This window comes from Tamandua tetradactyla, chromosome 8 (assembly GCF_023851605.1).
Source record: "Tamandua tetradactyla isolate mTamTet1 chromosome 8, mTamTet1.pri, whole genome shotgun sequence".
Taxonomy (NCBI): Eukaryota; Metazoa; Chordata; class Mammalia; order Pilosa; family Myrmecophagidae; genus Tamandua; species Tamandua tetradactyla.
This window is the reverse complement of record NC_135334.1, coordinates 33,874,579-33,891,833: the sequence shown is the minus strand read 5'-3', so window position 1 is coordinate 33,891,833 and position 17,255 is coordinate 33,874,579. Positions and strand designations below refer to the sequence as shown.

Below are 17,255 nucleotides of genomic sequence, written 5' to 3'. Positions count from 1 at the left end.
TTTGGGTGGGTCTTAAAGTCAGTTCTTGCAAAATATCCATGCCTAGGGTGAGCCACGGTGGCTCAGCAGGCAAGAATGCTTGCCTGCCATGCCGGAGGACCCGGGTTCAATTCCTGGTGCCTGCCCATGTGAAAAAAAAAACTTAATAGCCACAATTGGGTGAGTTACATCTCCATGGAAATAATTTAATCAAGCTTCCAACATACAGAGCTGAATGGGAATTAAAAGAAATGGCTGCCTCCAGGAGATATATCAGGATTAAAAAAAACATGGCTGTTCTAGCGTACATAACCCTTTAAAAAAAAAATCCATGCCTAATATATATTCAGCAATAGAGAGATATAGACTGTGTAGGCTCAGGCAGGCAGGCAACTAGGGCCAAGCACTACTGTGGCTTGTATTATATGGACTGTGTTCCCTCCACATCCATCAGTGTGAGTCAGAGGCCATCAAACTTCTCTGGGTTTCCATACAACAAAGTGCCTTTTGCCTCCATGTCCCCTGGGGCCAAGACACCCTCTACATTGTGGGAGGACTAGTATTTTGAAAGTTCATTTGGTCTCCCATTTATGCCATCACGTGGGATTCTCTGCCAGCGTTTCAGTCAATCAGGTCAACTGCTGCAGGGGCGTAAAACATCACATAAGCGCAAGGGGTGGTGCACAGCCTTTTTTTCCCCTTTTAGCTTAGTAAATTGCTATTCTGGGGCAACCTTTTCTACAAAGACAGCAATACTTCATTGGGCTGTTGATCAGTTGTCTCTGGATTCACCCCTGTGGCTATTAAATCACCCACATTTGCAACTGCAATGCTTTGGTGGGGCCGCCAGCTTTGCCAGCCCCTTTACGTCTGCGGGGCAGCTTTTATTTGGACAGTTGCTCCACCCGTTGCTTTACCAGGCACATTCCCTTCTCCTGTTCGTTCACCTCTACATTTTCTAACTGTGCCGTTTGCTTTCTGAGAGTTCCAGGCTGTCAGCCCCATTATTTCACAGGTGCAACAGCCACACCAGGAATGTTCCCCTGGGCTTCTGCCATACTTGTTTGACAAGAACTCAGAGCCCTTCCGGTGTGTGTGCTGTATGTGTCATCTGATGGAGAACTTGTAGGGGTCCTACCAGGCCACCCCCTGGAGCTAAGGGCTGGTCATACTTGAGCTGCCCCACGGAGCAGGCATGGAGCAAGGGAGGGGTACTTGCCTGAGGATGTCCCCAACTCACTACCAACTCCCTGCGTTTCAGGCGGCCCGGCAATGCTGCTTCCTCTTCCAGGGCTTGGATCTGGGATTTCAGTTCATCTTGCTTCTCCTGCAGTCTCTGGATCTTTGCTTGCCCTGCTGTAGCTTCTTTACACTGCTCGCGTAACATAGTCAAGAAAATATTGAGACACTTCCCTCGCTATACCGCGCTGGAGAATCTAGGTGCCAGCTTTAAAGTCCCTTCAGGCCTTGGCACTCCTCTGTGGGATGGGATTCACGTGATCCCAAATCTCCGGAGTGGGCCATTGTAGCAGAATAGCAGCTATGGGATATCACAAGCTTGTGGAGGGCCACATTCCGTCTGGTCTGGTGTCCTCTGGGACAGAAGGGCTGCTTACCATATCGTGCATAGGGAATCCTGCCGACTACGCCAATTGTCAGGTTTTAGCTTAGGGTTCGGTTGCTCTAGTCTGGTAGCAAATTGAAAGAAAGCATGAGGAACCACTGGAAGGGTGGTCATTTTTAATCATTTCCTCCGCTCTGCTCTGTTGCTTACAGTGCAGTAGTCCCTTACATATTAAATTACACAGAAGTGGCATTCTGCCAACAGGTGACATCATTCATGGGATACATGCTTGAATACATGTGTGTTATATCATTGGTTATATGAGCTATGCTGTATCATGCTTCCCTGGAAATTCAGACCCAGATACACTTATGGTGGCCATCTTAGCAGGCTGTTTATAATAAGCAATTTCTCGTGCCCCATAGCAGCCCTCTGTTCTCTCACACTCTGGCCCAAATTCCAGTCATGTTGACCTACCCAACCTCTGAACTCTGTTTTCTCAACTTACTAAGATTGTCAGCCTTTGTTTTCATTTCCCATTTTTGTGCCGAGGCTTGGAAACTTTCTAGGCAGTGTGCTTGGGCATTCTTAGGACTTACCTCATTTGTTCTCTTTTTCTCAGGAAACGTCCTGCATTGCCTGTTTGTTTTCTAGTTCTTTCAGGCAGGAGCAGAGATCTGGCTCCTATAATTCCATTAAGATTGGAGGCAGAAACTGCTGTCTTTCCTTGTGTTAATGTCCTTTCTCTCCCTCTTACCTAGCATAAATTCTGCTCAATTGTTATAAATGCATCCTTTCCCCTCTCCTGTTTTGCTTGGCAAAATCACAGCCATAATAAATGTATTACTCTGCCTTTTAATGTCAGCATCTGTATGGGTAAATATTGTTGTAGAGAAAGATACAACTGTGCTGTTTTAACTTTAAATTTATGACCACAGACTACAAGTGAGCCTAATCCTGCAACTGTCCCCTAACCTTTATTCTTCTACTTTCCTAGATGTTTATTTCACATCTTTTTTCTCAAAATTCCAACATCTCTCCCATTTTCTCAAGCATTATCCTTATTTCCATGTCACTGAAAAAACTGAACTTCCCAGAGTCATACCACACCTGACCTCCTAACATCATCTGTGTCTATATACTTGGCTTTCCCCTCTTAGCATATAGTCAGTTCCTCTACCTGTGTGCTAGATCCCATTCTCTCTTGCTTATCCAGAGCAGTTTTAATTCTCCAGCAACTTCCTCCTCATTCTTCCTTGTCATCAATCTTTCTTAACATCTTGGACTATTCTTATGAGCATAGAAACATGCTGTTATTTATCCCATTAAAAAGTATGTTTTTATATATAGAGACTCCCTGTCACCCTATCGTTTATCTTACCTTTTGTCTTCCTTTATACAGCAACAGCTTTCAAGAATTATGTACATTCTTTCTTAATTGACTCCAGTCTGAGTTTTGTCCTCACCTATGAAAACTGCTAAGGACAAATTATGTATCTTCCATAATGCTTTTCCAGAGGTTATTTTGCTTGACTTTTCAGGAGCACTTCTAAAGTTCATTGGACTCCCTCTTTATTGATACATTTTATTCATTTGGTTTTCAGAATATCATACTCTTGATTTTCAGTTACCTCTGTGGTTGCTCTTTCTTCTCCTTTGCTACTTCTCACTCTTGTCCCCACTTGTTAATGTTGGATGCCTCAGGACTCAGGCATGGGTCCTCTTGTTTATTTAGATGCATTCCGTTAGTGATCTCATCCAGCCCTATGGCTTAAAAATCCATCTGTATTCTGATGACTCCCCAGATTTATTTCCTCACCAGACTATTCTTTTAAATTCTAGATTTTTATATCCAGTTGCCTAGTCAACCTCTTCATATATATGTCTAATATATTTTTCAAATATAGCATGTCCAAAACTGGACTGCTGTGCATTCTTTCATAAACCCATTACATCTACAGCCTTTTCCATTCCAGTTGATGGTCAAAGCCATGGAAAAAAAAAAGCAGAGAAAAAAAGCCATGGAGTCAGGCTTGACTCCTTTATTTCATATCTTACCTGCATACTGTCAGTATAGCCTGTTAGTGCCACCTTTAAAAACATATATATAAATAAAATCTAACCACTTCCATCCACTACCTCCATCGCTATAACCCTAATCTAAGGCACTTTTGTTGCTCATCTTGCCTTCTAACCCTATACTTAGCTTTGACCTCTGCCCCTTATAATATATTCGCAGTGTGAAATCAGGGAGATTTTAAAATGTAAATCAGATCACGGCACTTCTTGCTCTTTCTTATGGTTCTCTTTGTCATGTATAACAGAAGCCAAAGTCTTAATAATAGCCTTCTAGGCCCTACTTCCCTGACCGTGTTTTTTCTCCCGTCTTTCTTTACTTTGCTCCACTGTGAATACATCAAACATGCTCCTATTTTAGGGTATTTGCTTTGGCTGCTTCCTCTGCATGGACCATTTCCGCCAGATATCTCCCATGCTCACGTTCATTGGATTCCCGATGGCCAGTTTGTACGTTTGAGAAAAAGAGTGGCTGTCAGGGAATCAGTTGTGCTGTAAGGAGTGAAAGATTGATGATCAGGGGCATGGCAAATGTTGAAGTTCTCTTGATGAAAAGAGTCATTGGGTAAGAAATCTCCTGGACCTGCTAGCAATTGGGGAGTTCAGCCTACTTGCTATTCTGAGGTATAATGAAAATTTTAAACAGAAGATGCTTCCTGTAGCAATGAGACAGCTTTCAGATAGCTAATGGAATCATTCATAAATCAGGATTTATAATTTAAAGGTGCTTGTATTGCTAGTGAGACATACTCTTTTGTAGAAAGTAGGTTTAGTATCCTGCTGCTTAATTATGATTTGGTGATACGCTCTTCAGTTTAATAGAGAATAGGTCCAAAAATGGCTTGAGCATCATTTTTAGAATCTGTTATAAAAGTTTAATATAAAACATTCTATTATTAAATTTTTCCTTTACTTGAGTTTTAGAGGAAAGTGTTTTTTGTAGTTAATCTTAAATGTTTCCTTCATCGGACAGGATAACCAAAACGTGTTTTTTGTTTTTTTGCCATAGCTCCCAGGAGATTTCAGAGCCTACTTAATTTAGCTCAAGTACCTGGTAACTCTAGTACTCTACCTTTTAATGTTTTTATTCTATTTTAATTTTAATGTTTACTTTTATAAGTTGTCAGATATGCTTTTGGAAATAGATCTAGTTTCAATTAGGAAGTGTCCTTTAAGTAGGGGAATATTATGATTCTCCATGTCATAGTCAAGAAGAGAAAGAGTTTGTATGCTTTTTCCATGGTTTTTTACTATTTGTTTATTTGCACATCCATTTTTCCCCAAAGGGAAAAAATGAATAAAGAAACGAATGTTACAGGGTGTATTAGTTAGGGTTCTCTAGAGAAACAGAATCAACAGGGAACACTCACAAATATAAAATTTATAAAATTGTCTCACGTGACTGAGGAAATGTAGATCCAAATTCCGCAGGGCAGGCTATGAAGCTGACGATTCTGATGGAGGGTCTGGATGAACTCCACGGGAGAGGCTCACCAGCCAAAGCAGGAATAGCACCTGTCTCTTTGAAATCCTCCTTAAAAGGCTTCCCATGATTAGATTAAGCATCGCTTATTGCAGAAGATACTCCCCTTTGGTTGATTACAAAAATCAGCTGTGAATGCAGCTGACATGATCATGATCTAATTCATCATTGCAACAGAGAGGCCAGCACTTGCCCAACCAGACAAACAGGTACCACAGCTTGGCCAAGTTGACACATGAACCTGACCATGACACAGGGAATTAAAAACAGTAGAAAAAACATTATGAAGCCAGGTATAAGGTTAGCCACGGATCACAAATCTGACTCTAAATTTCTCATTAACCACCACTAAAAGATAGCAAAGTTACCATAATGATTTCACTTAAGTCCGTAAGGTGAAAACAAACTAGTTCAGGGGAGAAGCACAGCTTTTTTCCTGGTATTGAGCTTTTTTTTTTTTTACAATCCGCAAGTATTTTATTTTTTACACTTCTAATGACATGAATCCATAAAGAATAGGCTCCAGAAGCTCAAGCTTCTTCCGTTGGTTTTCACGAAGTGTGCTTCTCTGGGTAGAGCAGGCTCGTGCGTCAGTTGAATCAGGTACCTTTCTCTTTGGCTTCCTTTTTTTTCTCATTATTTTCCTTTACATACTTCAGGAAGCTGTCATGGCTCTTAGAGTGCTTAGTATGCTCACTGCACACATTAATTCTCTTGGGAAGAAATTTACCCTTCGCTTGTTTGTGAATAATAACAGCATGCTGGGTAACATTATGGACACTTCCAGTTTTGCCATGGTAACATTTGTGAGGCATTCCTTTTTGACAGTACCCATTCCCTTGATGTCTACAATATCTCCTTTCTTGTAGTTTGCATATATGTGGGCAGAGGAACAACTCCATGTTTTCTGAAAGGACTAGAAAACATTTAGCGGGTGCCTCTCCTTTTTCTCTTTGTGTTTGTTATTTTGGAGAATTGCTGCAAAATGGGTGTTCCGGCCAAAAAGAAATTGGTATTGAGTTTTGAGCGAGTTTCACCCGTGGTCCTTATAAAAGAATACCTGGGACACGTTTCTTAAACAGGCAGTATAATAACTTTTATTTTATTTTTTTTAAATTTTTTTTATTAATCAAAAAAAGGAAAAGAAATTAACACAACATTTAGAAATCATTCCATTCTACACATGCACTCAGTAATTCTGAGTATCATCACATAGATGTATGATCATCATTTCCTAGTACATTTGCATCGATTTAGGAAAAGAACTAGAAAAACAGCAGAAAAAGATATAGAATGTTAATATAGAGAAGAGAATTAAAATAATACTAATAAAAATATATATATATAAAAAAAGGAAAAAGGAAAAAAACAAAAAAGATACAAACAAACAAACAAACAAACAAAAAACTATATTTCAGGTGTAGCTTCATTCAGTGTTCCAACATAGTTACATTACACTTAGGTATTATTGTGCTGTCCATTTTTGAGTTTTTGTATCTAGTCCTGTTGCACAGTCTGTATCCCTTCAGCTCCAATTACCCATTATCTTACCCTGTTTCTAACTCCTGCTGGTCTCTTACCAATGATATATTCCAAGCTGATTCTCGAATGTCGGTTCACATCAGTGGGACCATACAGTATTTGTCCTTTAGTTTTGGGCTAGACTCACTCAGCATAATGTTCTCTAGGTCCATCCATGTTATTACATGCTTCATAAGTTTAGTCTGTCTTAAAGCTGCATAATATTCCATCGTAGGTATACGCTACAGTTTGTTTAGCCACTCGTCTGCTGATGGACATTTTGGCTGTTTCCATCTCTTTGCAATTGTAGATAATGCTGCTATAAACACTGGTGTGCAAATGTCCGTCTGTGTCTTTGCCCTTAAGTCCTTTGAGTAGATACCTAGCAGTAGTATTGCTGGGTTGTAATCCATTCGGCCATTCTATGTCTTTTGATTGGGAAATTCAGTCCATTAACTTTTAGTGTTATTACTGTTTGGATAATATTTTCCTCTACCATTTTGGCTTTTGTATTATATATATCATATCTGATTTTCCTTCTTTCTACACTTTACTCCATACCTCTCTCTTCTGTCTTTTCGTATCTGACTCTAGTGCTCCCTTTAGTATTTCTTGCAGAGCTGGTCTCTTGGTCACAAATTCTCTCAGTGACTTTTTGTCTATAAATGTTTTAATTTCTCCTTCATTTTTGAAGGACAATTTTGCTGGATATAGAAGTCTTGGTTGGCAGTTTTTCTCTTTTAGTAATTTAAATATATCATCCCACTGTCTTCTAGCTTCCATGGTTTCTGCTGAGAAATCTACACATAGTCTTATTGGGTTTCCCTTGTATGTGACAGATTGTTTTTCTCTTGCTGCTTTCAAGATCCTCTCTTTCTCTTTGACCTCTGACATTCTAACTAGTAAGTGTCTTGGAGAACGCCTATTTGGGTCTATTCTCTTTGGGGTGCGCTGCACTTCTTGGATCTGTAAATTTAGGTCTTTCATAAGAGTTGGGAAATTTTCAGTGATAATTTCTTCCATTAGTTTTTCTCCTCCTTTTCCCTTCTCTTCTCCTTTTGGGACACCCACAACACGTATATTTGTGCGCTTCATATTGTCGTTCAGTTCCCTGATCCCCTGCTCAAGTTTTTCCATTCTTTTCCCTATAGTTTCTGTTTCTTTTTGGAATTCAGATGTTCCATCCTCCAGTTCACTAATTGTAGCTTCTGTCTCTTTAGATCTACCATTGTGGGTATCCATTGTTTTTTCCATTTTTTCTTCTTTGTCCTTCACTCCCATAAGTTCTGTGATTTGTTTTTTCAGATTTTCTATTTCTTCTTTTTGTTCAGCCCATGTCTTCTTCATGTCCTCCCTCAATTTATTGATTTGGTTTTTGAAGAGTTTTTCCATTTCTGTTCGTATATTCAGCATTAGTTGTCTCAGCTCCTGTATCTCATTTGAACTATTGGTTTGTTCCTTTGACTGGGCCATATCTTCAATTTTCCGAGCGTCATCCATTATTTTCTGCTGGTGTCTGGGCATTTGATCAGATTTCCCTGGGTGTGGCACCCGGCTGGTTGAAAAAGACTTTTAGAATCAACTATGTGTGTAGATGTGAGAGATAGTTCTTGCTTTCACAAAAGTATGAAATTAGTCAATGGTTCTTTTAGTCAGTGGTTCAACTTTTGGGGGGGTCATAGACCCTTTAACATTTTTGTAGCGTTTCATCATGAATTCGTTAAATCCTGCAGATTCTGAATTCTCCTCAAGAGATTCTGATCCAGTAAGTCTTAGATAGGTTTTTGGAATGTTTATATGTAACCAGCACCCTAGTTGTTTCTCATGTTGGTTGTGTCAGACCTTATATCTAGAAAATGCTTTTGGGGTGTAATGTCAGGGAGTTTGCAGACTTCATGCAGTTCGTCCGTGATGAACCTCATGCTATGAAACTCTGATACAAGATAAGCTACAACTTCAACAACATTCGTACTGTAAAAACAATAATGAATTTCATAGGTGTGTCTGGCATGTTAGAAAATTGCTGATTTTGTTTAAATTTTGTCCCAAAGAAATCCACATGACCACACTTGAAAAGGGACAAAGAAGTGCAGTCCTAGCAAGTACTGAAAGGGAGGAGAACCAGAAATATTTGGAGAGTAGTACTACTGATTGGGTGCTTTCTCTCTTGCTCTTTGGTAATATAATGAATTGATGATTTATTTATTTTTTCTGATTTTGAGCTATTTTCACATTTTTACATTCTTGTGATAAACCATGCATGATATGCCACTTGTTTGATTTGCTAGTATTTATTTAAGGTTTTTTGCATATGCTTTCTGGGAAGATGAATCTGAAGGTTCCATATTTTGTGCTTTTCTTAGCAGCTTGCTATTAGGTTTTTATTAGTATTATAAAATAAAATGAGTATTTTTCCATCTTTTTTTCTCTTAATTTTTAGAGTTTATATAGATTTTCAGTATACTTTTGTACAATTACTTTTTCTCCTTGGGCTTCCTGTGGTTTTTTGATATCAGATTAAGTTTATAGGGATTCCACTGTAAGAATCTGGGTCTTTAAAAATTCTGAGTCCTACATTTTTCTAGCTACCTATTAAAAGACAAAAATTACAGGACACACTTTCTTGATTTAACTGCATTTAGAATAAACTACTCTTTATTCTTTTTCTTTCTTTTTTAAAGAATAAAGGTTCTCTTCAATTTGAAGACAAATGGGATTTCATGCGTCCTATTGTTTTGAAGCTTTTACGCCAGGAATCTGTTACAAAACAACAATGGTTTGATCTGTTTTCGTAAGTAAATTCATTAATTCTAACTTTTTGCTAACATAAAAAAAATTTCGGTGAGTTGTTCCTATACCAAAATGGAATGTAATACTCTAGATTAGTCTGTTTACCTATTTAAAATTATTATTAGTTGTGGTGGGGGTCACTAATTCTCTAGGAGTGCTCATAGGACTTGGTGTATGGTCATACTCACAGCTATAATTTATTAACAGCAAAAGGATTTAAAGCAAATTCAGCAAAGAGAAAAGGTGTATTGGGTGAAGTCCGGGGGAAACCAAGTAGAAGCTTCCAGAGTCATCTCCCAGGGGAGTCATATAAGATGTGCTTAAATCCCGCAACAACACGTTGTGACAACATGTGTGAAATGTTATGTACCAGGGTAGCTTGTTATAGACTCAGCACTGAGGGGTTTTATTGAAAGGCTGGTCATGTAGAAACTCTCCTCTCAGCACATACCAAAATTCAGGCCCTAAGAAGGAAAACAGGTATTCAGCATCAACTATGTTGTTTGTACAAACAATTTATAGGCACAGTGAACTGCTGCTCTTATTTTGGGAAAGTTTTATGTCAGTGTGGTGATCTCTTGACCATTCAGGTTCCCAGATGCTAGCCAGTGGCCAGTCTTGCAAGCAGGCCTTTCTAAGAAAGCAGTCTCAGGCCTGCCATACCAACTCTTTTCTTCGCCTTTGGCCAAGGTATCTTTACGATAAGATTATCAGTAGGACAGCATACATCAGGTTGAGGCCACTGTGAAGTGTTGATCTCATTTATGCTTTTTGGGGGTCCTGGATTTAGTCACTTAAAACCGAATAACCATAACTGTCTTAGAAAGCCAGATGAATTTCTCCTTCAGTTTCTGTATGAATCTTTTTTACCTGGTCTGAGGCATCAAAATAGGCATAGTACAACTCTGGCCATTAAGTAGGAGCTGACTTGAAAGCCTTGCAGGATTGAGGTAGGTGTCATTACAGTCAGAATGAGAAGTATAATCCCAAAGGGAATACATGATTCTGCTGGAAACAAAGAGTTCACAACTGTTAGGGCACCCCAAGCAGAACTTACATTTGTTAGACAGTACAGATTAGCATGACCTCCAATGTGACCTCCCATTATGAATGGGCCTCCTGCCTTAGGATTCCCAGTCTAGTCTAATTATTTCAGTCTAGTCCTTGGTTTCAGAAGGACTGCCTCAAGGCAGTCAGTTACAAACAGTTTTGCTTATCCATGACACTAGTTCATTTACTTTATGCCTCAGTGAACATCTAGGCAGGAGCTGGGGCCACCCCCTGCTGTCTCCTGGTCATTCCTGTCAGGTGTGATCGTAGACATAGCAGTCAGTTTGAATTCATAGTGCTCGGAACAGCTTGGAAAGGCCACACTGGGAATTTTCCTTCAGGAAGAGGGGAAGGTTTCCATGAACAGTTCTGAAAATAAAGATTGTTAATGTCCTACTCTTCTCCTGGACCACCCAAGTACTGGATTTTGTATTTCTCCATTGTTAACAAATCAGTGCTTCCTATTTCAGTAACGACAACTCTATATTTTTCTTAGTCATTTTAATCTTCATTCAGAACTACAAGAGAGACAAAAGTATTTTTAAAGAAAAGCATTTTTTTTACTACTGAACAAGGTAGACATATGTTGGGGAATTGGGTCAGGATGCAGACCTGAATTTGAAAAATGTTCAAAATGAGTTTACATTATCTCCCAGTCCCATGGTCTTGATCATTTATCTGGTAAGCAGCCTAGAAAAAATTAATTCTTTTCTGGGGATAGCTGCATTTAATAACTAAAATGTCTTACTAGGGTATATGTATCAGGAAAAAGGTGAGGGAAGTAGAGTCAGGTTATCAATCAGTTGTTGCAAACTTCAGCTAATCCAGAAAGCCTAACACAAGTCTTTAGCAGTGGGACATCTCTGAGATCAGATTGAGACTCCGGTTAGTAAGGAGTTAAGTGGCAGGGTCACTCTCCCAACTGGCAACTTTTGGCAAGAATCACAAGTAAGGAATGTGTCAGAAATATACCACCAATCACCACATGGTCCCATCAGAGAATAACTACTTTTGGGCATCTGTGAGTGAATGAGATGGTCTACCCAGAATCCATGATGTCTTCATAGTTTTTGAAAACTGTGAAGTGTCCTGAATCAAAACAGCCCTTGAGTCAAAGTTCTGTTCATTGAGTTTACGCCTGCTTTCATTTCAGCCAGCTTGTGCTGAGGTTGAAAAAGGCCGGTGGAATTTTTTTCTGTTTTCTTTTTATTTCTTTTTCTGAATAAATGCAAATGTTCCAAGAAATGATCATGATGATGAATATGCAGCTATGTGATGATATTGTGAATTACTGATTATATGTGTAGAACGGAATAATCAAAAGTAAAGAATGTTTGCGTTTGGTGTTTTTTGGTATTTAACAAAAAATTAAAAAATTGATAAAAAAAAAAAGAAAAAGAAAAAGCCCAGTAGCAGACATTACCTAGTTTTAGTTGGGAGGCAGATCTAGGCAGTTGGGATTGTGAATTCAGGGTTCTGAAATGGCCATCACTTTTTCTCCAGCAGCAGCAAAACCAGGATGCTCTAGGGCCAGACAGCTATGTTCCAAGTGATAAGCACGACTTTCCTAAGTCCTTTTTATCTTTTCAGTCTTAGAGTCCATGTTGACCCAAACAAAAATATAAGCCTATGGATAAACATAACTTCCTCTGGACAAACACAAGCCTCTAAGGAGCAGACATCTGATTTCACAAGGGGTCATTAGCAACTAAAAACTGCTTTTTGAAACTCCAAAAGTATATTTCCATCTGGAGATGCCCTTTCTTTTCATGTTGCCTTCTTTTTTCCAGAGACACTAATAGGCAAAAATACTAACAAAAATCACCCGTTACAGAGACCAGAGTTTAAATTCCAGTGTCCTCACCAGTGACAGAAAGCAAGGAAGTTGTGTACCACTGTTTCCCCAGCTTTTCCTGATTGGGATGATTCTTCTAGCATTTATGAAATTACAAACATACAGACTTTTACTGCGATTTTTATCGTATATCCAGCATTTACGAAAGTAACATTTATAGTTGTTGAGTGATCCTGACTGGAATGCAAGGGGTATGGGGATGGATACGGTAACAGCAGCAGGCTGAACAAACAGGTGAAGTAGTTTTCTTCCCATCTTTTTCGCCTCAGTTTATCTGTGGTTTTGGTTTAGCACTGGGATCTGTTTTAGCTTACTTTTTCTTCAAGCTTGGAAAAGAGAAAATCTCGCAAACTTTTAACATTTTTAGTCTACCCAAAGCTCACTTTTGAGAATTTTGCAGCTCTATTTCCTCAAACCTGCAGGAGAGAACAAAAGTCAGTGAAATTGTCCAAGTTATGTCTATATATCCCCCCCCACCCTCCCACCCCACATTTTAGCAGCATGGCCAAAAGCAGCTTGGGGATCCAGCAAGCTCCTTTACCATTTAAAAATTTTGTAGGTAACTTTTACCTCTCAAAATACACAAGTAGCTCAACTGCTCTTTCATACCATGGCTGATTCCATAGCCACCCAGGTACCAAAGGTTGAGTGTACCATCCCTTTGTCCTTCCTTCTCCTGAATAAGGTTTTTACCATGTTTCAGTGAATCACAGTTATAGTGAATCCCAGCTCTCAAGACCACCCTCAGGTTCAGTGATTCACTGGGAGGACTCACAGGATTCAGCATATAGGCATACTCATGGCCACAGTTTATTACAATGAACAAATACCAAGCAGAATCAGCAAAGGGAAAAAGGCACTTTGGCCAAGTTTGGGGAAACCAGGAACAAGCTATGAAGAGTTTTCTTCCAGTAGAGTCACGTAAGACACATTTAATTCCACTTGCAATTAATTGTGATATCATGTGCCAGATGTTACCTCATAAGGATGTTCATTAGAGACTCCGTACCCAAAATTTTTATTGGGGATTGTTCTGTAGGCAGTCTGTGCTTGGCATGTACCAAAATTTCAGACTCCCAGAAGGAAAGTAGCTGTTCAGCATAAACAATATTGTTTGCATAAACAGGTTAGGGCGCAGTTAGCCATTCATATCAGGGAATGGTAGAACCCTTCTGAAATCCCAGTTTTTAGACATCAGCCAAGCACCATTTCAAACAGATTTTTCTAAGGCTAGTAGTCTCAGCCCTCTTATGTTAATGTTTTTCTGCATGCTTATGATATACTGTATGAATGAATTGTAGATGTTTGGAATAACCTATACACGTTAAGCTTTTGTGCTAATTTTCTCTTTGTCACATGAGAAAAGAGCCTAATTTCCCCAAATAACATAGAAATTACTGCATAATATTAACTTATAGCCATGATTCTATACTGTGTTTAAAAGACAGCAGAAGTCTTTTAAAATTTTATTTATAACATTCATATATACATATATTTGAATAATTATTAGGCTATTCTATGAATGATATGCTGTGTGGTTTTTTGTTTTTGCTAGTTTGTATTGATAAAATGATTTATCATCTAGAACAGTGCTTTACTGGGGAAGGGTCTGTCTTGTCCTGTTTAAAGTGTTCTTTTAGGAAGAAGTGGTCAGTAGTTTTTAGTTTTTTGAGACTTGTTTTGTGATGTAACATATAGTCTGTCCTGAAGAATCATCTATGTGCACTAAAGAAGAATGTATAATCTGCGTTGGGTGAAATGCTCTCTGCATATCTTTTAGGTCTAGTTGGTTTATAATATTGTTCAAATCTTCTATTACCTTACTGATCTCTCCAGATGTTCTTTACATTGTTGAAAGTGATGTTTAAAGTCTGCTGCTATTAATGGAGAACTGTCTATTTCTCCCTTCAAATCTGTCAACACTTACTTTGTATATTTTGGAGCTCTGCCACTATGTGAATATAACTGTTATGTCATTTTATTAAATTGAGCCTTTTATCAGTATATAATGACCACTTCTGTCCTTCATCATGGTTTTTGACCTTTAAAGGCTGTTTTATCTGATATTGTATAGCAACCCAGCTATCTTTTAGTTACTGCTTACCTGGCATATTTTTTTCCATCTTTTCAGTTTCAGCCTAATTGTGTGTTTGAATTTGTGTGTGTTTGTGTGTGTGTGTGTGTGTTTGAATTTAAGGTGAATCACTTATAAACAGTGTATTGCTGAGTCATGCTTTTTAAAATCCTTTCTGCTGATCTTTGCCTTTGGACTGGAGACTTTAATCCATTTACATTTAAAGTAACTACTGATAATGCAAGACTTTTGTCATTTTACTATTTTTTCTTTGTGAGCCTATTATACCTTTTTTCACACACAGTTCTTCTATGAATGCCTGCTTTTATATTTATATTTTTGTATTGTACCATTTTGAGTCCCTTCTCATTTCTTTCTGAATGTATTTTTCATATGTTTTCTGTGATTATGATGGAGCTTAAGCATTTAAGATAGTCACATTTGATTTGATACCACTGTAACTTCAATAGCATACATATATACTTTCTATACTCCTCAGTACCCTACCTTTTTGCTGTACTTGTTAAAGCAAATTAAATCATGAAACATTATGCCCCAAACCATAGATTTATCATTACTTTCTATGCCTTTACGTTTTAGAACCTATAAGAAGTAAAAAGTGGAGTTAAATATAAAAATATACGATATAGTAGTACTGGCTTTTTTGGGGGGGCGGGGGGGTGCATGGTCCAGGAATTGAAAATCAGTCTCCTATATGAAAGGTAAGCTTTTACCACTGAACCAAGTACTGGCTTTTGTTATTACCCCAAAACGTTACCTTTACTGGAGGGCTTTATTTCATTTTATGCTGTTTCAGTCTACTGTCTAGTGTCCTTTGCTTTCAAAACTTCCTTTAGCATTTCTTGTAGGTCAGATCTAGTAATGGTCAGCTCTCTCATATTTTGTTTATTTGTGAATGTCTTAATCTTTCCCTCTTTTTTAAAACTTTTTTTCTTGTATAATATAACATATACAAAGCAAACAAAGAAAAAAATCAATTTTCAAAGCATTCTTCAACAAATAGTTACAGGACAGATCTCAGAATTTGTCATGGCTACCATTCTATCATCTCAGATTTTTCCTTCTAACTGCTCTGTTCTAGTTTTCTAGCTGCCAGAATGCAATATACCAGAAACAGAATAGCTTTTAAAAAGGGGAATTTAATGAGTTCTAGTTTACAGTTCCAAGGCCGAGAAAATGTCCCAATTAAAACAAGTCTATAGAAATGTCCAATCTAAGGCATCCAGGGAAAGATACCTTGGTTCAAGAGGGCTGATGAAGTTCAGGGTTTCTCTCTCAAGTGAGAAGGCACATGGTAGACACAGTCAGGGTTCCTCTGTCATCTGGAAGGGCACATGGCGAACACAGCATCATCTGCTAGCTTTGTCTCCTGGCTTCCTGTTTCATGAAGCTCCCCAGGAGGCATTTTCCTTCTTCATCTCCAAAGGTCACTGGCTGGTGTACTCTGCCTCTCATGGCTATGCTGTTCTGCTTTGCTCTCTCTGAATCTCTTTCATTCTCCAGAATGTTAGTTCTTTTATAGGACTCCAGAAACTTATCAAGACCCACTCGAATGGGTGGAGACATGTTGTCACCTAATCCAGCGTAACAACCACTCTTGATTAAATCACATCTCCAGGGAGATGATCTGATTACAGATTCAAACATACAGTATTGAATAGGGAGGGATTATTCTACCTTTACAAAATGGGATTTAGATTAAAATATGCCTTTTCTAGGGGACATATGTCCTTTCAAACCAGCTCATGCTCCAAAACACTGGAGGTTAGAAGATATATATATACATAATCATCACAGTTGACTTCCTTTTCTTTCTTTTTTTTTATAAACAAAAAAGCAATAAAGTTCAAAGCACAGCACAACAGTTAGTTGTAGAACAGATTTCAGAGTTTGGTATGGGTTACAATTCCACAATTTCAGTTTTTTATTTCTAGCTGCTCTAAGATACTGGGGACTAAAAGAAATATAATGATTCAGCAGTCATACTCATTTGTTAAACCCTACCTTCTCTGTATAACTCCACCATCAGCTTTAATCATTTTCCTGCTCTTTAAAGGTATTTGGGCTATGTCCATTCGAACTTTTTTTCATGTTGGAAAGGATTGTTGATAATATGGGATAGGGAATAGAACTATCTGATGTTCTGGAGAAGCTGGCCCTTCTGCACTTTAGGACTTATCTGGTCCAGGGACTCATCTGGAGGTTGTAGGTTTCTGTAAAGTTACCTAGTACATAGAATCTTATATATTGCCCTAGGTGGTTTTTAGGATTGGCTGAAATGGTTGTGGTTGTGGTTTGGCAAGTTATGGTGGGTTGCAAGTCTAACTGGAAGCTTACTTAAGAGTGTCCTCCAGATGAACTCTCTCAGCCACTGATACCTTCTTTGTTACACTTCTTTCCCTTCTTTTGGGCAGGATGGGATGTTGATGCCATGGTGTCAGGGCCAGACTCATCTGGGAGTCATCTTCAATGCTGCCAGAGAAAATTTCATTCCTGAATGTCATCTCCCAAGCTACCAGGGAAACTTTCATTCTTGGATGTCATGTCCCACGTAAGAGGGAGGGCAATGATTTTGCTTACAGAGTTGTTTCCCTCATTTTTAAAAGAAAGTCTTGCTGAATATAAAATTCTTTGTTGGCACTTGTTTTCTTTCAGCATTTTAAAATATTTTCACTGCCTTCTTGCCTCCATGATTTCTGATGAGAAATTGACATTTAATCTTTTTGAGATTCCCTTGTACAAAACACATTGCTTTTCAGAATTCTCTCGTTTTGCTTGGCATTGTACAGTGTGAATACCATCTGGTGAGTGTAATTCTCTTTACATTTTTCTTGTTTAGGGT

At 38.5% G+C, this 17,255-nt stretch overlaps 1 protein-coding gene across 3 annotated transcripts in view; it reads left to right on the top strand.

The window, feature by feature from the left end:
- CUL5 (cullin 5) overlaps window positions 1–17,255 on the top strand; it is a 166,569-nt gene that overhangs the window by 30,465 nt on the left and 118,849 nt on the right. For 2 of the 3 annotated variants that reach the window (XM_077113069.1, XM_077113068.1), the window contains one exon: window positions 9,305–9,414. The exons of the other annotated variant lie outside the window; for it this stretch is intronic. In XM_077113069.1, coding sequence (XP_076969184.1) covers window positions 9,344–9,414 — 71 coding nt within the window. In that variant the 5' untranslated portion in view covers window positions 9,305–9,343. The remainder of the gene's footprint in view (window positions 1–9,304; window positions 9,415–17,255) is intronic. 3 annotated transcript variants of the gene reach the window in all.